Source organism: Populus nigra, chromosome 9 (assembly GCF_951802175.1).
Source record: "Populus nigra chromosome 9, ddPopNigr1.1, whole genome shotgun sequence".
NCBI classification, from domain to species: Eukaryota; Viridiplantae; Streptophyta; class Magnoliopsida; order Malpighiales; family Salicaceae; genus Populus; species Populus nigra.
In genome coordinates this window covers 5,629,584-5,648,441 of record NC_084860.1, presented here as the reverse complement: position 1 = coordinate 5,648,441, position 18,858 = coordinate 5,629,584, and the positions used below count along the sequence as shown (strand labels likewise).

The window sequence follows — 18,858 nt, the reverse complement described above, 5'->3', positions numbered from 1 at the left end:
ATCCTCAAATTAAAGTAAGATGGTGTATGATGTCAAGACCTAGAATTCTTGTAACAAGAATTTGAAAACTCCTCTCTCTTGGTCACAAATGGCCTTGTCAACAAAAGGGTAAGTTGATTTTGGGCGTTTTCTTCAGGTACGTGATCTTAAACAGTGTTTTAGATTTTAATATAATGGTTTTTTAAAGTATTTTTTTATTTAAAAATATATTAAAATATTTTATTATTATTATTTTTTAAAATTTATTTTTGACATCAGCTCATTAAAAAGATCTAAAAATATATATATAAAAATAATTTGAAGTTTTTTTTAAAAAAACATAATTGAACTGTAAAAACAAATATTATCTTGGATGATAACTTTTCATCTTGGCCCGATATATTTACATGGGTAGCGAATGTTAAAGAATTATATAAATAATATCTTGAGGTTTTATCTAAGAACATAAATTTTTAGATGAGATAGTCCTTTAACATGATAACAGAACCTTATTAACCAAACAGTCACTTGTTCAAATCTCATTACTTTTATTTTATTTGATAAAAATTAAGTATGAATTAACATGAACCTGTATAAATTTCAAGTTTAAATAATTTTTATTTGAGAAGATATATTAAAAAATTATATAAATTATATTTTAAGATTTCACCTTCTAGCTTAATTTTTCATGTGAAATGGTTATTATTTTATAGAATTATCTTTTTTTTCTTCCCCCCTTTCTCTTGTTTTTTGTTTTGTTAAAAAATCTTTCAACAATCTAGGAAAATCCTGGGGCTAATGGTAGAGAAAGTTAGCTGTTCAAAATTGAGACAAAATGCAATTTTAAAGCATGTTAAATCTCAGGAACTAAATTAAAAGGACTAACATAACAATACTGAACATGGCTTGAAAATAAAATTACAAGCCACGATAAACAACGGAAAGTCTGCAAGGAAAAATAAAAATTGTCGTCTCTATAAAGATTCAAAGAAACTCCAATCTCAATTTCCCTTGTGTTATTCGTTCTGCTTTATATAGGCAAAGCTTGGATGGCCAAATGCCTACTCGGAAGAAAAACAAGTGCTAATTACGAGTAATGACAACATTGATTTGGCTGAAGGATTACGAATTCTATTCCATGTAATTCAGCGCATTGCAGCGAAGGCTCCTCTTCCATTGAAGAACAGGTTGGTTCGTTTCCTTTTTCTCCTCAAACTTGGTCCATGGAAACTTGTAGTTAGCCATGTGTCGCCGGCGCGCAGCCACTCCAAGGTGATCTCCCTGGCCCTGTCATGCATAAACAGGTTAGTCAAATTCCCATGAGATTTAAAAACCATGGCTTAATGATTTCTAAGACCTTGAACTAATAGCTTAATTTTTATGCGCGCGGTATAGGAGCTGAAATTTTGAGCTAAAGATCTGTCCCTGTGACACTCTTGCTTCTGTATCTTCAAGCATTCTAAAGGTCTGTTTGAAATCTTACCCTGAGGCAGAGCCCATCATCGACATCACAAATCGGGTAATCACTAGGGCAGCAGTAAGTAGATTCAGCGCAGCAAACAGCATTCTCATATGGGCAGCAACCATAGATTATGCAGGAACTAAAAAGCTTAAGAATGCAACAACATGTCTCATCACTCGGACAGAAGGAGGAGTCTCCACAGTCACTTGGTTGAGGGCAGGGAGGAGGTGGCGCTGGTGGTGGTGGTGGTGGCGATGGTGGTGGCGGCGGGGAGGGTGGTGACGGTGGCGAAGGCACTTTTGTCGGATAAGAGGCGTCGGCGTTGATTGCACAAACACCATAAGGTTTACTAGTGTTTCTTCTTATATAAAAATAACCTTCCATTCCCCACTCCGTGCCCCATGAATTCTTCACTATCCAATAATCTTCGTCATTTTCTGAACCATAACCGACTATCAGAATAGCATGATCAATGTCGTTCGGATCACCAGAGCAGTCACCGTCATAGATTCCCTGATCATGTCACAACAATCTAATAAACAACACTTTCTTACAACGATCTGAAGTTCCAACCATGCAAGAGAATCAGAGATGCTTACACCAGTATATAGCTGGAAATCTAGCGCAGAACCATCCATACCAACACTGATGGGTTGTTGCACAGTAGCACAAAGGAGGGCACTATCTGATGGATCTACATCTACATACCCTTCAATGGATACCACTTTCTTTTCCTCCTAATCAAATAGAAGCGCCATAATAAAACAGAGACGAGATATGATAATTTTCCTTTCCAAAACAGAATAATTCGACTCTGAATTAACATTAAGGAGTGGTTATATATACAGAGGAGCAAAACCTTTGCTGTGTTGCAGGTGCCATCAACACCCGTATAAGGATAATCAGCTTCTGTATCAATCCCACCATTGCCTATAACCCATTGGAACGCGTAGTCCATGTCGCCTCCTTCACACCCATAATTATTGGTTGTATCACAATCCACAAGTTCCTGTTCTGAAAGGCTAATTAGGTCTCCAGTGACAATGGCGTTTATTGCTTCTATGGCCCCGGTTGTAGAGAATGACCAACAACTTCCTGTGAACAAAAACCGGGAACGCACATTTGTAAAGTGAAAAAGGTTTGATAATCTATCCTTTTGGACATCAAAGACTCCATACTTCGGGAACTACAATTTTACACGAGGAAGGCGGAGGAGCTATTAACTGGAACTAAGATTGAGTGACTTTTCATTAAAAAAAGAAGAAGAAATTTTGGTTTTTTATTTGGCTATTTCATTAGGGAAGAAAAGCTAAATTGCTTGTGTTTTTTTTTTTTTCCTTTTGGCTCTTTCATTGATGATGTCTAGTAGCATTATAGTTTTATAAATTACATGATAAATATAGTAAAGTAATAAGCAATTATTGTTTTTAAAAAGCAAAGTATATTTTTTTTTCTGTCAACTAAGAAACATGTTTTTCTGAAATAATATATATGCATAATATCTTTCAAAAAATGACATACATCCTAAATTGTTTACCAAGAAGTCCACCCTTCTCGTTAGATAAGAGAATTATGCCTAGGGACTTGAAATGTATACGAGGCCGAAGACAAGCCACACCAAAGCAACAAATCCTGTTCTTTTTCCTAGCAGATGGACAACGGTAAATCTTTAACATTTATTTAATATTGGGCACGACGCCCCTACCTACCAGTCAACGGAGAATCGGGGCTTTAGACTTTTACATCACCGACCAGAACAGCACAACAAAACAACTAATGGGTAAGTAGGGAGATAGAAGAAGAGTTGCGGTTGGTTTTTTAAAATAATTTTTATTTTAAAATATATTAAAATAATATTTTTTTATATTTTTTATATTAGTACACCAAAATAATTTAAAAATATTAAAAATATATTAATTTAAAACAAAAAAATACTGAAATATACATCCCTTCCTTTTTCAATAGAAAGGAGTGATAAAATGAAAAAACCAAAACTGCAACATTGATTAAACATGATTTTTAGAGTATTGTATGATTATGATGACAAATTAGTGGGGAAAGTTATGGAAATAAAAATGAAGTATAGATTTTACTTTTATTAAATTTTGGAAATGATTTTTCAAAAAAACAATAATAAAAGAATTACAAATAGCATCAGAAAAATAAAAAATAAGTGATGATCAGTGATTAAAATATAATTTTTTTTAGGAGTTCGAATAGAAAATAAAAATAATTATACATAGAAATCATAGACAATATAATAATGATTTTATAAATCACTTGCATAACATCATGCCTTATCTGTCACATACTTAGTAAGATTTATAACTTTTTGTGTTTGTATAGACTTTTTCTTATTCTAATTAACATTGTATTAGGTACAATGGGGCAATTTTAAATTGTTATATAAGATTTTCTCCTTGTTTGGTTATTTTTTCTAGAATTCAAGGCTATAGCTGCTACTCTAAGAAGCCAGTACATATAAATTTTGATTTAAAATTGATATAGAATGAAATTTATGTTAATGTTAGGAAGGTTGATTCAGTCATTGAATTAAATCAAATTTTTAATTGAATCTAATTTAGTTTTTAATTTAATTAAATTTCAAATTAATACGTTGAGTCATGCTGGATTTGATATTAATTAGGAGAGACCGCTACTCTAATAAGTGAGTAAATAGTTATAAAATTTGATTTAAAATTGATATAAAATAAAATTTAGATTAATGTTAGGAAGGTTGATTCGGTTATTAAATTAAATCAAAATTTTAATCGGATCTAATTTAGTTTTTGATTTAATTAAATTTTAGATTAATCTGTTGAGTCATACTGGATTTGATAATAATTTGGAGAGGTTAAGAAGTGAGTACATAGTTATAAAATTTGATTTAAAATTGATATAGAATAAAATTTAGGTTAATGTTAGGAAGGTTGATTTGGTCATTAAATTAAATTAAATTTTTAATCAGATCAATTAATTTTTTTTTTCAACTTGAACTAATTTAATTTTTAATTTAATTAAATTTTAGATTAATTTATTGAGTCTGGATTTTATAATAAAAAAGAGATGAAGAGAGATCCAAAATAACTATAAGAGTTGAGAAGAGAACGAAGAAAAAGTTTTTAAGCAATAAAATACTCTACACAAGTTATATGCAGTAAATTGAAGTCACTAAGATATTGATTGACTTCAAAATTGAAGGGAAAAAAGAAGAAACATTTTTGAAATAAAGGAAGAGAAATGCTTAAAACGGTGCGCGGTGCGCGCGCGGCTCAGTTCATCTTAATAAAATTGACGATAGCCAATACAAAGTTATTAGCTATTTATTAGTTACTGAGTAAATAAATTAAAGAATGCGATGCTTAATCTAAAGAAACAGAGAATTACCACAGTCGCCTTGGTCCTTAACAGCAGTGACAACCCCCTTGTTCCTCCAATCCAAGCTAGAAGGAGCATCGCACGTTTGCAAGTGTCTGTGCTTCCTCTTCTCTTCAATGGGGATGGGTTTTTTCACCTTTGACAAATACATTTCCCTGAACTCCTCGTTGCTCAAATCAGCAAACTTATTCAGTCCCACCTTATGCTCCAAACCTGATTTTCTCTTCCCGTTCTTCTCAATTATATATTTCAAGTTCCTTTTGAAGTTTCCGATCCTCCTTTCTGCCTCCTCTGCGTGCTTGTACACCTTCTGGTGCTTCTCTTTCCATAGTTTAAAGACTTCAGTGATGCCTTCCTCTGTAAGACCCTCGTGAAGGTCGTTGCTCACCGTGGAGTTCTCACCAGGGAGGCCGGAAGAGAGGCATGCCAGTGGAGCTAGGAGCAAAAATATGAAAAGGGTCAGTTGTGGTTTCTGGGATTCCATTTATCAGAAACTGGGCTGCCACTGATTTGTAGAGTAATCTACGTTCTGATTTATACAGCTAAAGCCTGGGAAAAGAGTGCCTAACTAACAGTCAGCATGCTCAACACAACATCTTCATCATTTCTTGTTTTCTGCTGTTCATAAAAATGGAAGAAACTGGAAAGCAAAATCTGCATTTTGAAGTGACCAAAATGACACTTGAAATGAACAAATAGCAGGAACCACTGAGGATAGTTTGGTTGTTAGGACTTGGACAAAATGGAGACTTACAAAGGAACAAATAGCAGGAACAACGATGATATATTTATACGCGTACGTACACACACGTATATAAATCAATCAAAATTACTCGTAGCTAGTAATTGTTCAAGATATAAGAAAAAATAAAATAAAAAATTATAAAAATCTCAAACAACCATCCAATTAGATAAAGCAAGGGGGTAGTTTAATGGTAAAGAACTTGTACTTAAAAGGTATGCTTACTAGCTGTATTTACTTGAAGTCATGCTCTCTTGTATAAGAAAATCATTGACTTGGAAATTTTTTATTGATATGAATATAAAAAATTTAAAATTTAATCAAGATATATGTAAATTGATTCAGACATTTTAAATATTATAAAAAAAATTTAAACATGTAACACGTTCAGCCACACTGTTTTTGCAAATTGAGTGGATTCAACATGGTTGCAACTAGCCTTGTACAACTTGTGCTCCCAGCTCACCTGGTGTGCTGTTTTGGAAAATTTGAGACTTCGGAGTTTGGTAGAGGTCGAGTTACTAATTGAATTGATAAAGATTTTAACTCGAAAAAACCTGTTTAACCAGGTCAAAATTTTATTTTCTTGAGTGACGTGATTCACACATAAATAAGTCAATAATAATAATAATATTTAAAATTGAAAGATTTTTTTTTTTAATTATGATGATCTCATTTGTATATTTAAAACTTTAAATTTGTTTTGTATTTTGAATATTTGAATTATGTTTGTTAATTCAAACTTTTAAGTCTTGAAGTTTTTAATTAGATTTTTTAATTAATTAAAAATTATGTTCAAATCAAGGCTACAATTTGTGTTGAAAGCTAGGCATGTTTAAATTCAACATGCTAAATTGATTTTTATATAATATGTTATTTGACTCATAGGATTTACTTAGATTTTGTTTGAGAACATGATGCAAATCACATTCTAAAAATTAATTTTTTTATATATTTTGGATTGTTTTGATACACTGATTTTAAAAATAATTTAAAAAAATAAAAAAATATCATTTTGATACATTCAGCATGAAAAATATTTTAAAAAACAACCGCGACCATATTCTCATTAGCAATGAAGAACCTTTTTCAGATCTACTTCTAGCAATTATACTTTTATATTTAGATAAATAACTTTATTTATCCTTTTCAAATTAAGTATCTGATATGTTATAATTAAGTTTACAATTTCCCTCTCAAATATATCATTCAATCAAGTTCTTACATTCATATTAACATAATAATATTTTTATTTTGAACATTTCTCTTGAACAATAAAAGAATATAATTTTTTTTTTAAAAAATAGATAATGGTTGAGTAATTTTGAATTTTTTCCCCTGTTATATCTTTATAAATCTCAAGGACAATCTCCAAATGAAAAATATAACTTTGTCAATCTTGATATTATATAGGGACATAATAGACACAATAAAAAATGTAAAGATATATTAAAACCTTACTTGTATAAATAAGGAAGAATTTAACTATTTACCCAAAATATTGAAAAAAAGAAAAAGAAAAAGAAAAATAGCAAAAAGCTGATCAAATCCGGAGAAAGAGTCTATAAATGGAAAATGAAGCTAAAGCCACAGAAAACAAAGCAGAGTTGTGATGAACAAGGAACATTAACGTCCCCTGTAATTTTTTTCTGCTTTTAACCGCTGGCTGTTGCGTACATAAATACTTGTCCATTAAAATAAATAAATGCTCATAGCCGGAATGCCTGCCTGTGAAGAACATGAAACGGCAAAGATCAAGGGATCTCAAATTCTAACTCCATGCGTGTGTTTCAGCGCATTGCATCGAAGGGGTTCCTCTTCCACCGGAGAGCATGCCGGTCTGTTTTCGTTTTTTCCTCTAACTTAGTCCAGGGAAACTTGTGCTTCGCCATATGTCGCTTGCTTGCAGGCACTCCCAGGTAATCTCCTTGGCTCTGTCACACACACACGCGTGAAATTTCCCATAAAACACCTTCCCTTTATGCCATAAAATTTTATAAAATTTGGATGAACGACTTAAAGAATCTGAATTGATAGCTTGACATGTATCATTTTTGCTGCAAGATTAGAATTTCTTACCTTGAGGCAGAGCCCTTCTTCGACGTCACAAATGGGGTAATCACTAGGACAGCAGTATACGGAGTCGGCGCAGCAGACAGCATTCTCATATTGACAGCAACCGTAGACAATGCAGTAGTCAAAGACCTTGAGAATGCAACAGCAAGTCTCGTCACTCGGGCAGTAGGCGAAGTCTCCACAGTCACTTGGTTGAGGACAAGGGGGCGGTGGCACCGGTGTTGGCGGCGGCGGCGGCGGAGACAGAGGTGATGGTGGCGATGGGGGGCTAGTTGGAGATGGAGAAGAAGATTCTTTGGTTGGATATGAGGCCTCGGCATTGATTGCACAAACACCATATGGTAAATCAGTGTTCCTCTTTATATAAAAATACCCTTCCATTCCCCACTCCGTGCCCCATGAATTCTTCACTATCCAATAATCTTCACCATTTTCTGAACCATAACCGACTATCAAAACAGCATGATCAATGTCGTTCGGATCATCAGAGCAGTCACCATCATAGATTCCCTGTTTATGTCACAACAATCTAATAAACAACACTTTCTTACAACGATCTGAAGTTCCTACCATGCAAGAGAATCAGAGATGCTTACACCAGTATATAGCTGGAAATCTAGCGCAGAACCATCCATGCCAACACTGATGGGTTGTTGCACAGTAGCACACAAGAGGGCACTGTCCGTTTCATCTACATCTGTATACCCGTCGATGGATACAACTTTTATTTCCTCCTAATCAAATAGAAACACCATTAATGAGGTTTTTTTTTTTGTAAATTTTCTTGAAAAGAGAACATTCATCTCCATGCTCTAGGATAAGGAAGTTCTTAATCTTGTAAATTCAACATATTCAGTATAAATTAGAATTAATCAAGGGGTTATACTAATGAGAGGGACCAAACCTTGGTTGTGTTGCAGGTACCATCAACACCGGTGTACGGATAATTAGCTTCGGTGTCAATCCCACCATTATTGATAACCCATTCAAAAGCATAGTCCATGTAGCCTCCTTCACACCCATAATTGGTTGTATCACAATCAACAAGCTCTTGTTCTGAGAGGCTGATTAGGTCACCAGTGACAATGGCATTTATTCCTTCTATGGCGCCGGTGGTAGAGAATGACCAACAACTTCCTGTGAACATTTCATGAGCAGCGAATCCACATTATTGTTTTCTCACACAATTGCAGGTAAAGTCATCCTGATTTTTTTAAAAAATAAATTAACCAAAATTATCTAATAAGTTCAAAAAACAATTTAGTTTGGTTAATTTCCGGGTATTTTTGAATAGTTTAGGTTAATTTACTCACTGTAAGAGTAGACGACGAAACTTACCACAGTCTCCTTGGTCCTTGACAGCAGTGACCACTCCCTTCTTCCTCCAATCAAGGCTGGAAGGTGCATCACACGTCTGCAAGTTTCTCTGCCTCCAGTCTCATGCAATGCTCCTTTTTATGTTGATGGGTTTCTTCACCTTTGACAAGTAAAGCTCCTTGAACTCCTCATTGCTCAAGTCCGCAAACTTGTTCAATCCCACCCTATGCCCCAAAGCTGCTGTTTTCTTTCCAGCTTTCTCAATTATATATTTCAAGTTCCTCTTAAAATTCCGGTACCTCTTCTCCGACTCTGCTGCATGTTCGTACACCTTCTGATGCCTATCTCTCCATTGTCGAAAGATTTCAATGATGCTTTCCTCCGAAACAAGCTCGCTGAAGTCATTGACAACAATGGGGTGCTCGCCAGGGAGGCTAGAAGACAAGCATGTCAGTAAAGCTAGAAGCAAGAAAATTATCAGAGACATTTGGGATTTCTTGGAATCCATTTCTGACACAAGTGATTATTTGATCTGTCTACTTTGCAATTTATATGGAAAATGTGTAAGGTGGGAAACTATATTTTGATCAAGCCTACCAGTCAGGCCATTAAAATGCCCTCATTTCTCATTTTCTGCTGTTTGCATTACAAGTTGAAGAATTGAGGCATAATCTGAGTTAACAAAGACGTTATCATTAAATAATTTGTACATATCTTTGTTGTGGCAACAAACTGTTTTGGGTATGGTGCTCATCTGCTATTCACAGCTAGCCCTTGACTTATGAGTAGTGCACCTGATGAGAGCCTTGAGACATCTACCATTCAATCTGCCCCCGGGCATATATAAAACTTTACAAGAAGAGTGTGTGTGTGTGTGTATCTCTGTGTGTGTGGTCTACCTGCCAGTCAAGCAATAAACTGGCAGATGGATAGCTCAGTTATCATTTTTGTCGCATGGAAACCAAGTCACTGATACAAAAGTTCGATGATTAAAATACTTCATAAACAAATTCATGTAAAGCAATCTAGAACCTCATTTTTTTAAATGAAAATGGAGAGGATATAAAATACTAATTAGCCACCAGGGAGATAACTAGGAAAAAAAAAAAAAACTATTTTGACAACATGAGATCTTTGTCATGTAAAAAGTAGATTTTAGCCATCTCTAGAAACCAACATCCAATCTAATTAATCATATCAATTAGTTGATAAAAAAATTAATAAAAGAAAGGAAAAAGGTTGGTCTTTAATTATGTCAATATAAGTCGAGGCTTTAGAGTTGTAGTTATACTATAATATTAATAATTATAGGATGATTAGGGATTAGTTAAGTTAATGACTAATAAAATAAGTTATTAGAACTGATTTCAAGGTGATTTGAATTGCTAAATATACATGACCTAAAAAAAATACCATTGGCAATAAAGATAATGCTGAAATGAAGACTTATGATATTAAATATAATTTAGAAATCCAAATTGATATTAATCTAGATAATTCAATGAGTTTTAAGTTAAATATTGTTGATAATATTATTGTTGGTGTTGGTACTAATAGTATCACTAATATTCACAATATTGGTGTTGATATTGATAATAATAGTAATAATTTTCTAGATAGTAATGATCTTGATGAATGTTTTAAGAAAAATAAGGAAGATGAAGATAATAAGACTGATTTTAATTTACATGACACACCAACAGATTATTTGTTTTAGATTTATTAATTTTTAATTAATGAAATTTTATGGATATAATTGTATTGCATTGTATTTTTAAATTACTTAAACTATGTATTTTAAAGTGCTTGAACTTTTCTATTATTCGTTTTATTTTTTTTAATTGTGTTGTATTTTTATTTATTACTTGATTGAAATTATTAATATATAATTAATTAAAAAAAATTATATTTAATTTTATGATTTTATAATCTAATTTTATAATTTAAATTTATATTATATTTTTTATATGAGATAAAAAAATAATTTTTAACAATCTTGTTATAGATACATAATCCATACTCCAAAGACTTAGAAATTGAAAAACCAATATCAAAGACAACTTCTAGCTAGATTAGCCCACTGCTGAATGCTTTCTGCACCACGACGAAGATAATTTCCTACGTAGATAATGTGCTCATCAATTTGCTTTTCCTAAAATGCTAATCTAAGAAATATTAAAGCATAGATGGATTCCCAATCCGACACCTCTTCATTAAAAACCATAGCATTTTTTGCTGGCTAAATTCTGCATAATTATATATTTACCTGGGTTAAATCAATTTTTTTAAATGTAAAAAAAAAATATTTAAATATTTTTAATATATTTTCAAGTAAATATATATTTTTTTTTAATTATAAACTCAAAATCATATGTATATATTTAATAATATAGATTAAGGATTATATATACTAATAAAAAAATCTTAACGTTAACTAAAAACTAAGGTATAAAAATGAGAAACAAATAAAGATATTCAATTTTATGGTTCTGAAAGCCTTTTTATTTTTTTTCACTTAATTTTATTATCTTAATTTTATATATATATATATATATATATATAAAAGAAGAGTAATAATTTAAATTTTATTGGAACAAAGTAATTTGCTAATAAAAATCTTATTTTTCTTATTAATATCTTTGATTTCGATAAAAAAAGAAAAAAACTATTCCATGTCATTTATTAATAAAAAAAAATCAAAATATATACACAAAAAACTAGACGACTTAACATAAAAATAAAATTATATCATTCTAAAACACTTTGTCTCAATTTATTATTATTCTAGAACCATGTCTCATTTTTTTTTTCAAGCATTAACATTTTGATAATTTCAATGCGAGTGTATTAGAAAACATGAGAGTAATACATCACTTATGTGTTGTTGTGGTGAATATTTTGAATAGTGTCATTAAACCATGCCAAATGGTTTAATTTTAAAACATCTTTACTCGACTTTTTATATTTGAATTTCAAATTAAATTATGTGAAATTGACTTATTATAATCTAATTAATCTTTTGGGTCCAAAAACACTGAATAACTAGTAAAAATCTAATTTGAGTAAAAAAATTCCAAGATAACATCTTTTTCTTTTTTAAAAAATATTAATATAGCAATATATTTACCTACATTGCGGGCTAAATCAAATTTCGTTTAAATGTAAAAAATTGTTCAAATATTCCTAACATATTTTAAAGTAAATATTTTTTTTAATTATGAACTCAAAATCTAATGTACATACATAATAATATAGATTGAGGATTATATATGCTAATAATAAGATCTTGACGCTAACTAAAAACTAAGTTGTGAAAGTGAGAAACAAACGTAAATAAAGATATTCATCAACCAATCTTTGACAATTTCATGGGTGTTTTCATATATTCTTCTTTTATATATATATATATATATTTCTTCCATTGTTTTCAAATTTTTTTTTGGTATTTTTTCTTATTTATTTATTTATATGGAATTTAAAAATTAATAACAACAATAGACAAGTAACCTTGTTATTACATAAAAGTACATATGTACAAGGGTATCAATAAGAGTAAAAAAAGGATAAAACCACATTTTGCTTTCAGATTTGTGACAACTAAGCCCAACCAAAAAACATCATTCTTTTATAAACAGGCACAACACTCTTATCTTCCAGGCTTGTCAAAGTACGTTATGCAACCAAAACCTTAAAGACTCAATGGGAATACCTTGTTCCCTCATTTCTTTCTAAGATCCACATGTTCATATACATGAAAATTCTAGGGTTCATAACATGCACCTCCTAGGAGAAAGAAGCATCCCACCAAATCAAAGCCAAACCAAAGTACCACGGGTTGATAAATTAACATATATGGGTGTTTGTTTTAGTTTTTGTGATTGAGGTTGTAGTTGGGTACAACCCAATTATACACAAAACTCAACTACGAAAGTTAATTTTTCTTATTTTTTTAGCTTTTTTGGTGGGTCCCACATACAAAACTAAACCTTCACCTCTAAAACAAACACACACTTGAGAGATTTTACTATTCATTATAATGAGGTAAGTCATAGGAAAAAGGTTGATGCCTGTGATTTCGTAGCTCTTTAACTAAGAATTTGTTGTTGCTATATTCTCTTAAAGATTGATCTCAAGATTTGGATAATAGGTTTTTTTTTGTGACTTTAAATTTAGGCTGCTCTGTTCTCCTTCTCCTACTTCCTTTCTTCTTATTCTTTTTTTTTCTATCTTACTAACTTTTTTTTGCTCTTGCAACCTCTTTTCTCTCTTTCTCCATATTCACTCCTCTTTCTTTTTATATTTCTTTCCTCCTATGTTCCCTTTTGTTTTCTCTTTATACTACTCTTTTCTCTCTCTTTTTTTTATGGCTTCTCACTTCTTTTCACTTAACTATTTCTTTTATATTACTGTTTTTTGCTTTATTGTTTTTCTCTTTTATTTCTCTCCCTTTTTCTCCTCATTTTAGTTAAGGCCATTTTAAAGAAGTTTGGGCACTTTATAAACTCTTTCATCATGACCATTGATCCCTCAATTGTTTATCCTAACAATTAAGCTATATCTAGTTGGATTTTTACCAAAGGTGCAACGGGTTTGAATGAGTATTTCAGACAATTATATGTAATAGGTTCAAGGCTAATTCATTACTCACATTATAATTTGATATTTACAAGTTAAATTTTTAACAGAATGTAACCAAATTAAATAAAATAAAAATGATAATATAGGTTTCGAAGAAAAAGAAATGTAATAAGAGTTTGTGTTAAGCCCATGAACATGATTTGACCGTTTCGAGTTTTATTTGACTTCAGTCAAATCAAGCCCATTTTTAGGCCCAGGTTGACTCTTTTAGGCTTTGTTTGACTACGGTCAAACCAAGAATAACATGAGATTTTTTTTTAACCTGGTCAAACTAAACCCAACTAGGATCTTTTAGGCTCAGTTTTTTCATTTTGTGCTCGGTTTGACCACAATCAAACCTATTCTAACCAATTATTTTGGGCTCAATTTGACCCACCCAGGCTTGGTTTGACTATGATCAAACCAAACTCAATTGAGATCATTTTTGGCTCGGTTTGACCCACTCGAGCTCGAGTTGACTCTGGTCAAATCGAGTTCAATGAAGCCCATTTAGGGTTCGGTTTGATTCCTTCAAGCTTGATTTGACCTTTATCAAATCAAGCCCAACTTGGAATTCAATTTAATAATTGAGCCCACATTTAGCTCGATTTGACTCTTTTTAAACTTAGTTCGATCGGACTTTTTGGTTATCTCCTTCACTTTCTTCCATTTTTTCTTCTCTTTCTCTTTAGCTTATTACTGTTCATGTCAACAACTCATATGTTAAGGAGGATGTCATGTTGTTAAGACTACATCTTTATCTAGGCTTCACCTACACCATTTAGTTGTTATGACATAAATGCATATGTATGAAGGATTGCACCTCTCTCAACTATCTATAAATCATAAAGAGCTACTTATTTTATAATGTAAACTATATAAACAAAGTAAAACAAAGAATAGAGATAGATAAATCTTTTTATTCTCAACTGTATATATATCTGCAATTATTTTCTTTATCTTAGAGTCTAAGCAAAACTCTCAAATGCAATAACAAACAAACATGATGGTTGAGAGTTTTTATATTTATTTAGTTCTGTTTGTTATTGCTTTCGAAACTTCAATATTTTAAAAAATAACTATTATTATACTTCTAATAAATACTCTTATTAAGATATGGTCACATTTACCACAATTTTTACATTTTATTATGTTTGACTAATATATATACAATTCAACCAGCAATGGTACAGAATCCTGAGCTCCCAATTAGTCAATCAGGTATCGCACGCCTGTTGAGAGCATCCTCAAATCTAGAGCAAGAGTCTATTCTCATCTCTGTGCTGTTGTCATTCTCAGGTGCAGGGTAATAATCTTCTCTCAACTGGACATCTCTGAGAGTTTGTGCTTTCAAAAGAAACATCATGAAATGTTCATTAGCTGTGCCATGAACAAATAGTTTCCTCATAGTCCTACACTGTGCAAGCAATCCCGCTGCTGGGAGAGATAGGCTCCTTTTATTATAATCAATGTCCTGTGGAGGCCAATAGTTGAGCTCAGTGAGGTTCAATCTTCCAATCCCATTAAGATAAAACCTCTCCCAAGGGCTCAAATCCACATGTCCAGAAGGGGCAGTAAGAGCATATCCTATTGCAGCTTGACAGTCTATGTGCATCTTCGAAAGCCGAGGGTAGCATAGAAGGGAGCTTAGACCGAAACCATCTGGGGAAAGTCTTGACTGATGCCTACAGTCACCTTCAACTTTTATTTGTATCTCCTCCAGCATAGGGCAGTCATCCAATCCTGCCAAAACCAATGGATTCAGCAACTCGCCGACTGCAATCCAAAGTGAAAGACACTGCAGTTTTGCCCAAGTACTAGAGGCGTATCCATTCTCGTTGTCATTATACTTCTTGTATTTCTTCTTCAAGTTTGCTTCTTCCCAAATGCCACGTCTCCTGTCTGAACATTTGAATCCATCATATTTAGCTGAACTGGTAGCCTCCGATCCTGATTGTTCAACCATTTCCCACACGCAATCTATGTGCAATCGTTGTAGACAATCTCGGATCGGTTCCAATGCCTGCAACGAGGTCACGGTATTGAGATGCTTGCAACAAGAGATTTTCACTTCAGTTAAAGTTTTCCTCAGAATAGAAGCTAGTTTTGTCATCCCTAATTTCGTGATCTTCTTACAACCCTGGACCTCAAACTTGGCGAGTCTTGGGCAGCCAAGAGAGATTGAAATCAAACCAGAATCAGTCAAGTCAGCGCAGTTCTTGATTGACAATGATTCCAATCTGCTGCAAAGTGCAATCCCATCGGGCCGTGCATCTATTCCCTTGCAGATTCCGTGAAACTGTCCCAACTTTAAAGACTTGAGCCTTAGGCACTTGGAATTAAGCATTTCCAGTGCTACCCACGTATCCCTAACATTGTGGCAAACATCAAGAACCAATTCTTCAAGCAATGGCAATGCAGAAAACATTTCAATTAGCATAGTTTGTCTGATTATAGCATCCTCGGTCGTGTATCCATCATTATCTGGATCACCCCTGGCAGCAGACAAGGAACTAGAATCGACAAGGTGAAGAAGAGAAAGGCGAGGACAATTTGTGGCAAGAGATAGCAAGGTTTCATCTCCAACAAAACCAATGTATCTATGGTCAAATATACAGGCTGCTAAAAATTCACGGAGATTTGGGCATGCAGAGGTAATGGCAAGAATCTCATGGGACTTGAATCCCTGATCAGCTGAAGTGTAATTAAGGATATTAAGATGGCTTAAAGAAGCAGCAATGGAAGGGTATGCTTCAAGGGCTGGAGGTAAATCTTCTGTCCAGCAATAGAAATGTGAGAGATCAAGTGAGGCAAGTGAATGGCAATGCTCAAACAATGCAAGAAAATCAGAGCCCAAAGTAGTCGGAGATCGCTTGTGCCAGCGAACAAGCTTAATCTGGCGTAAGTTAGGCCATTGAGGAGCAAGAAGATGAAGAATTGAAGGATTTCTTGCATAAACAGTGAGAGTTACAACAGAGGGAAAGTTACAATGGAGAACTTGAGCAAGAAGGGTAGTGTTTGGTGAGGAATCAAGAATTGGACGCCCCCAAGGGGAAACCAATGAGAGATCAAGATTAGAGACTGCTCTAAAGCAAGTTGGGAGAAGAAAGAGGTCACGGATATTGCCTCTAAGAGAGAGACAAGTGCGTGTAGAGCGCTCTATCAAGTGCCATTTAAGGCACACAAGGGACATGGCGTTGCGGCTACGTGTATCTGTTATCAAGGAGAATATACTGGAAAGGATTGCATCTGGGATGTCATGGAAATGAACATTAGTGTTAAAGTTTCTAGCCATTTCTTCTACATGTACATGATCAGTAACCACTTACGTACGTGGAGTATTTCTTTCTGTGGATCCTCTATATATGGATAAAATGATAACGAGAGACAAAGGATGATGATGAGTAATGTATCTTTTTTTGTGGGAAGGTGATGGTTATACACACACAACTTGAAATTGTGTTCTTTATATATACATGGAGCTGCAGGGACTGGAAGCCCGGATTTTCTACCTAAGGAGATGAGTGAAAAAAAAGAAATAGAAGAAGATTAGATTATTCAAGAACACAAATTGGTGGTTTGTGCTGAGAGATAGAGAGAGAGAGAGAGATAAACGACGTTCAAATCTTTTATGTAGTGTGAAAAAGAAGATAAAGTGAAGACAAACCTAAACCTGGTGTGAGAGGGAGAACGGAGATACATCTCTTACACCCTTGCGCTATGGTGAAGACGAAAGATTCCAGAATAGAGACAGGCGGATTATCACAGATATAGAGAATTTCTTACAAGGTGCCAATATATCGAAGATGAAAACACTCAAGTGGAACTGGTTGCCTGGAGTTGGAGAGAGTATCATGTGTGTGTGTATAGGTGAGCTGGAATTTTGAGGATGAAGATAAAGACACAGCAGGCGTGGAAAAGTGGTGGATTCAAACTTGGAGAGAGAGAGAAAAGAAGAAAGGCTTCATTGGTGTGAGCTGGTGGCCTGCACGGAAGGAGGAGGAGGAGAAGTTACATATGGTGAGGTGTAATGGTGAGGATGGAGATAACGATACAGAAGCAGATCAAGCTGGTGGCCTTGGAGAATGAGAAAATGATAGAGAAAGAGGGCCTGTATTGTTGAAGACAAAGATACAGTATAGACATAGTGTTTTTATGAGAGCTAGTGGTTGGTGGGCTGCCACTTGCTATGACCAGTGCTCCTATTGATCATTATCCATTCCTCTTTTATTATTCCTTTTTTTTATTTAAAAAATAAACAAATCTTCCTCCAACCTTTTTCCTGTGACATTTCTGGTCCTCTTTTTTCCTCTTCTGTTTCTGAAAATATGTAAATTATCGACGTTACAGGTTAAGATCGTACGTTATTCATGTCTTCTATTACACACCGTATAAATTGAACTCTCAGCTGCCTTCTAATCGGAAGCTACTGAGTTCCTTAACTATTTTGTTAAGGTTACACACACACACACACAGAAGTTGTATCACAGAACGAAAAACTTGCATTTTTTTTATTTTTTTTGGTGATGTGGGTGATGGGTGGAAGATGGGATTTGATTGGATTAGATTTTGCATAGTGATAACAATCCATTATTTTCTTCCAATTTTAGTGGTGAAAGGAAACCACAAATACAATAAAGTGGTTGATCCTTTCTCGTCATAAAGCATTGGGAGATATTTTCGATGTACAAACTATTACAAAAAGTGGTCTCTCATAATTCTTTAGCCGATCAAGAACTTGTTCAAAGGGAAGGATAAAATCTGGAAAGATTCGAGCAAATAGCAAGTTAATAAAGATAGGGAATGGAGTTGGGGTCATCATAATAGGAAGATGCTATATATATACATATATAATTTAACCATATAGTTTTTATTTGTTTTAATGGCAAATATATATATATATACACACATATTGGAGCCTTCGACGTCCTTCCTGTTTGTTACCACTCCTCACTCTTGATCTTCTATTATAGAGTGTGGAAAGGTTGAAGAAAAACAGAAGTGTGTGTAATTCGGATTGGTCAAGAGAACCATATATACTCTATCTTTAGTTTATAATGTTTTATCTTTTACATTAATGAGGATTGTTCTTTGTGGAAACATTTTATCATGTTAACAAATAAAATAAAATTTAATAGCTCGTGGTTAAAATATTTAGAGTTTGTTCTTATATTTTAAAAAATTTTTTAAATCAAATTAATTTTTTTTAATTTTTTAATTTTAAATTAATTTTTTTATAGTTTTTTTATATGTACTGATATAAAAAATATTATTTTAATATATTTTT

At 33.2% G+C, this 18,858-nt stretch overlaps 2 protein-coding genes and 1 pseudogene across 2 annotated transcripts; all 3 read right to left on the bottom strand.

Annotated features, from left to right (window-relative positions):
* Positions 1-847: 847 nt before the first annotated feature.
* On the bottom strand, positions 848-5,548 carry LOC133702921 (low-temperature-induced cysteine proteinase-like). Its single transcript, XM_062127252.1, has 5 exons — positions 4,829-5,548; positions 2,301-2,536; positions 2,041-2,178; positions 1,463-1,954; positions 848-1,266 (listed from the first exon to the last, which is right to left on the bottom strand). The coding sequence occupies exons 1-5, from the start codon at positions 5,301-5,303 to the stop codon at positions 1,111-1,113; spliced, it is 1,497 nt and encodes a 498-aa protein (XP_061983236.1). The 5' UTR covers positions 5,304-5,548; the 3' UTR covers positions 848-1,110.
* A 1,553-nt stretch (positions 5,549-7,101) lies between these two features.
* LOC133703913 (low-temperature-induced cysteine proteinase-like) lies at positions 7,102-9,687 on the bottom strand (annotated as a pseudogene).
* A 4,966-nt stretch (positions 9,688-14,653) lies between these two features.
* Positions 14,654-17,806, bottom strand: LOC133702912 (F-box/LRR-repeat MAX2 homolog A-like). The gene is made up of 2 exons (XM_062127245.1): positions 17,239-17,806; positions 14,654-17,083 (listed from the first exon to the last, which is right to left on the bottom strand). The coding sequence occupies exon 2, from the start codon at positions 16,864-16,866 to the stop codon at positions 14,785-14,787; it is 2,082 nt and encodes a 693-aa protein (XP_061983229.1). The 5' UTR covers positions 16,867-17,083; positions 17,239-17,806; the 3' UTR covers positions 14,654-14,784.
* Between the last annotated feature and the right edge of the window lie 1,052 nt (positions 17,807-18,858).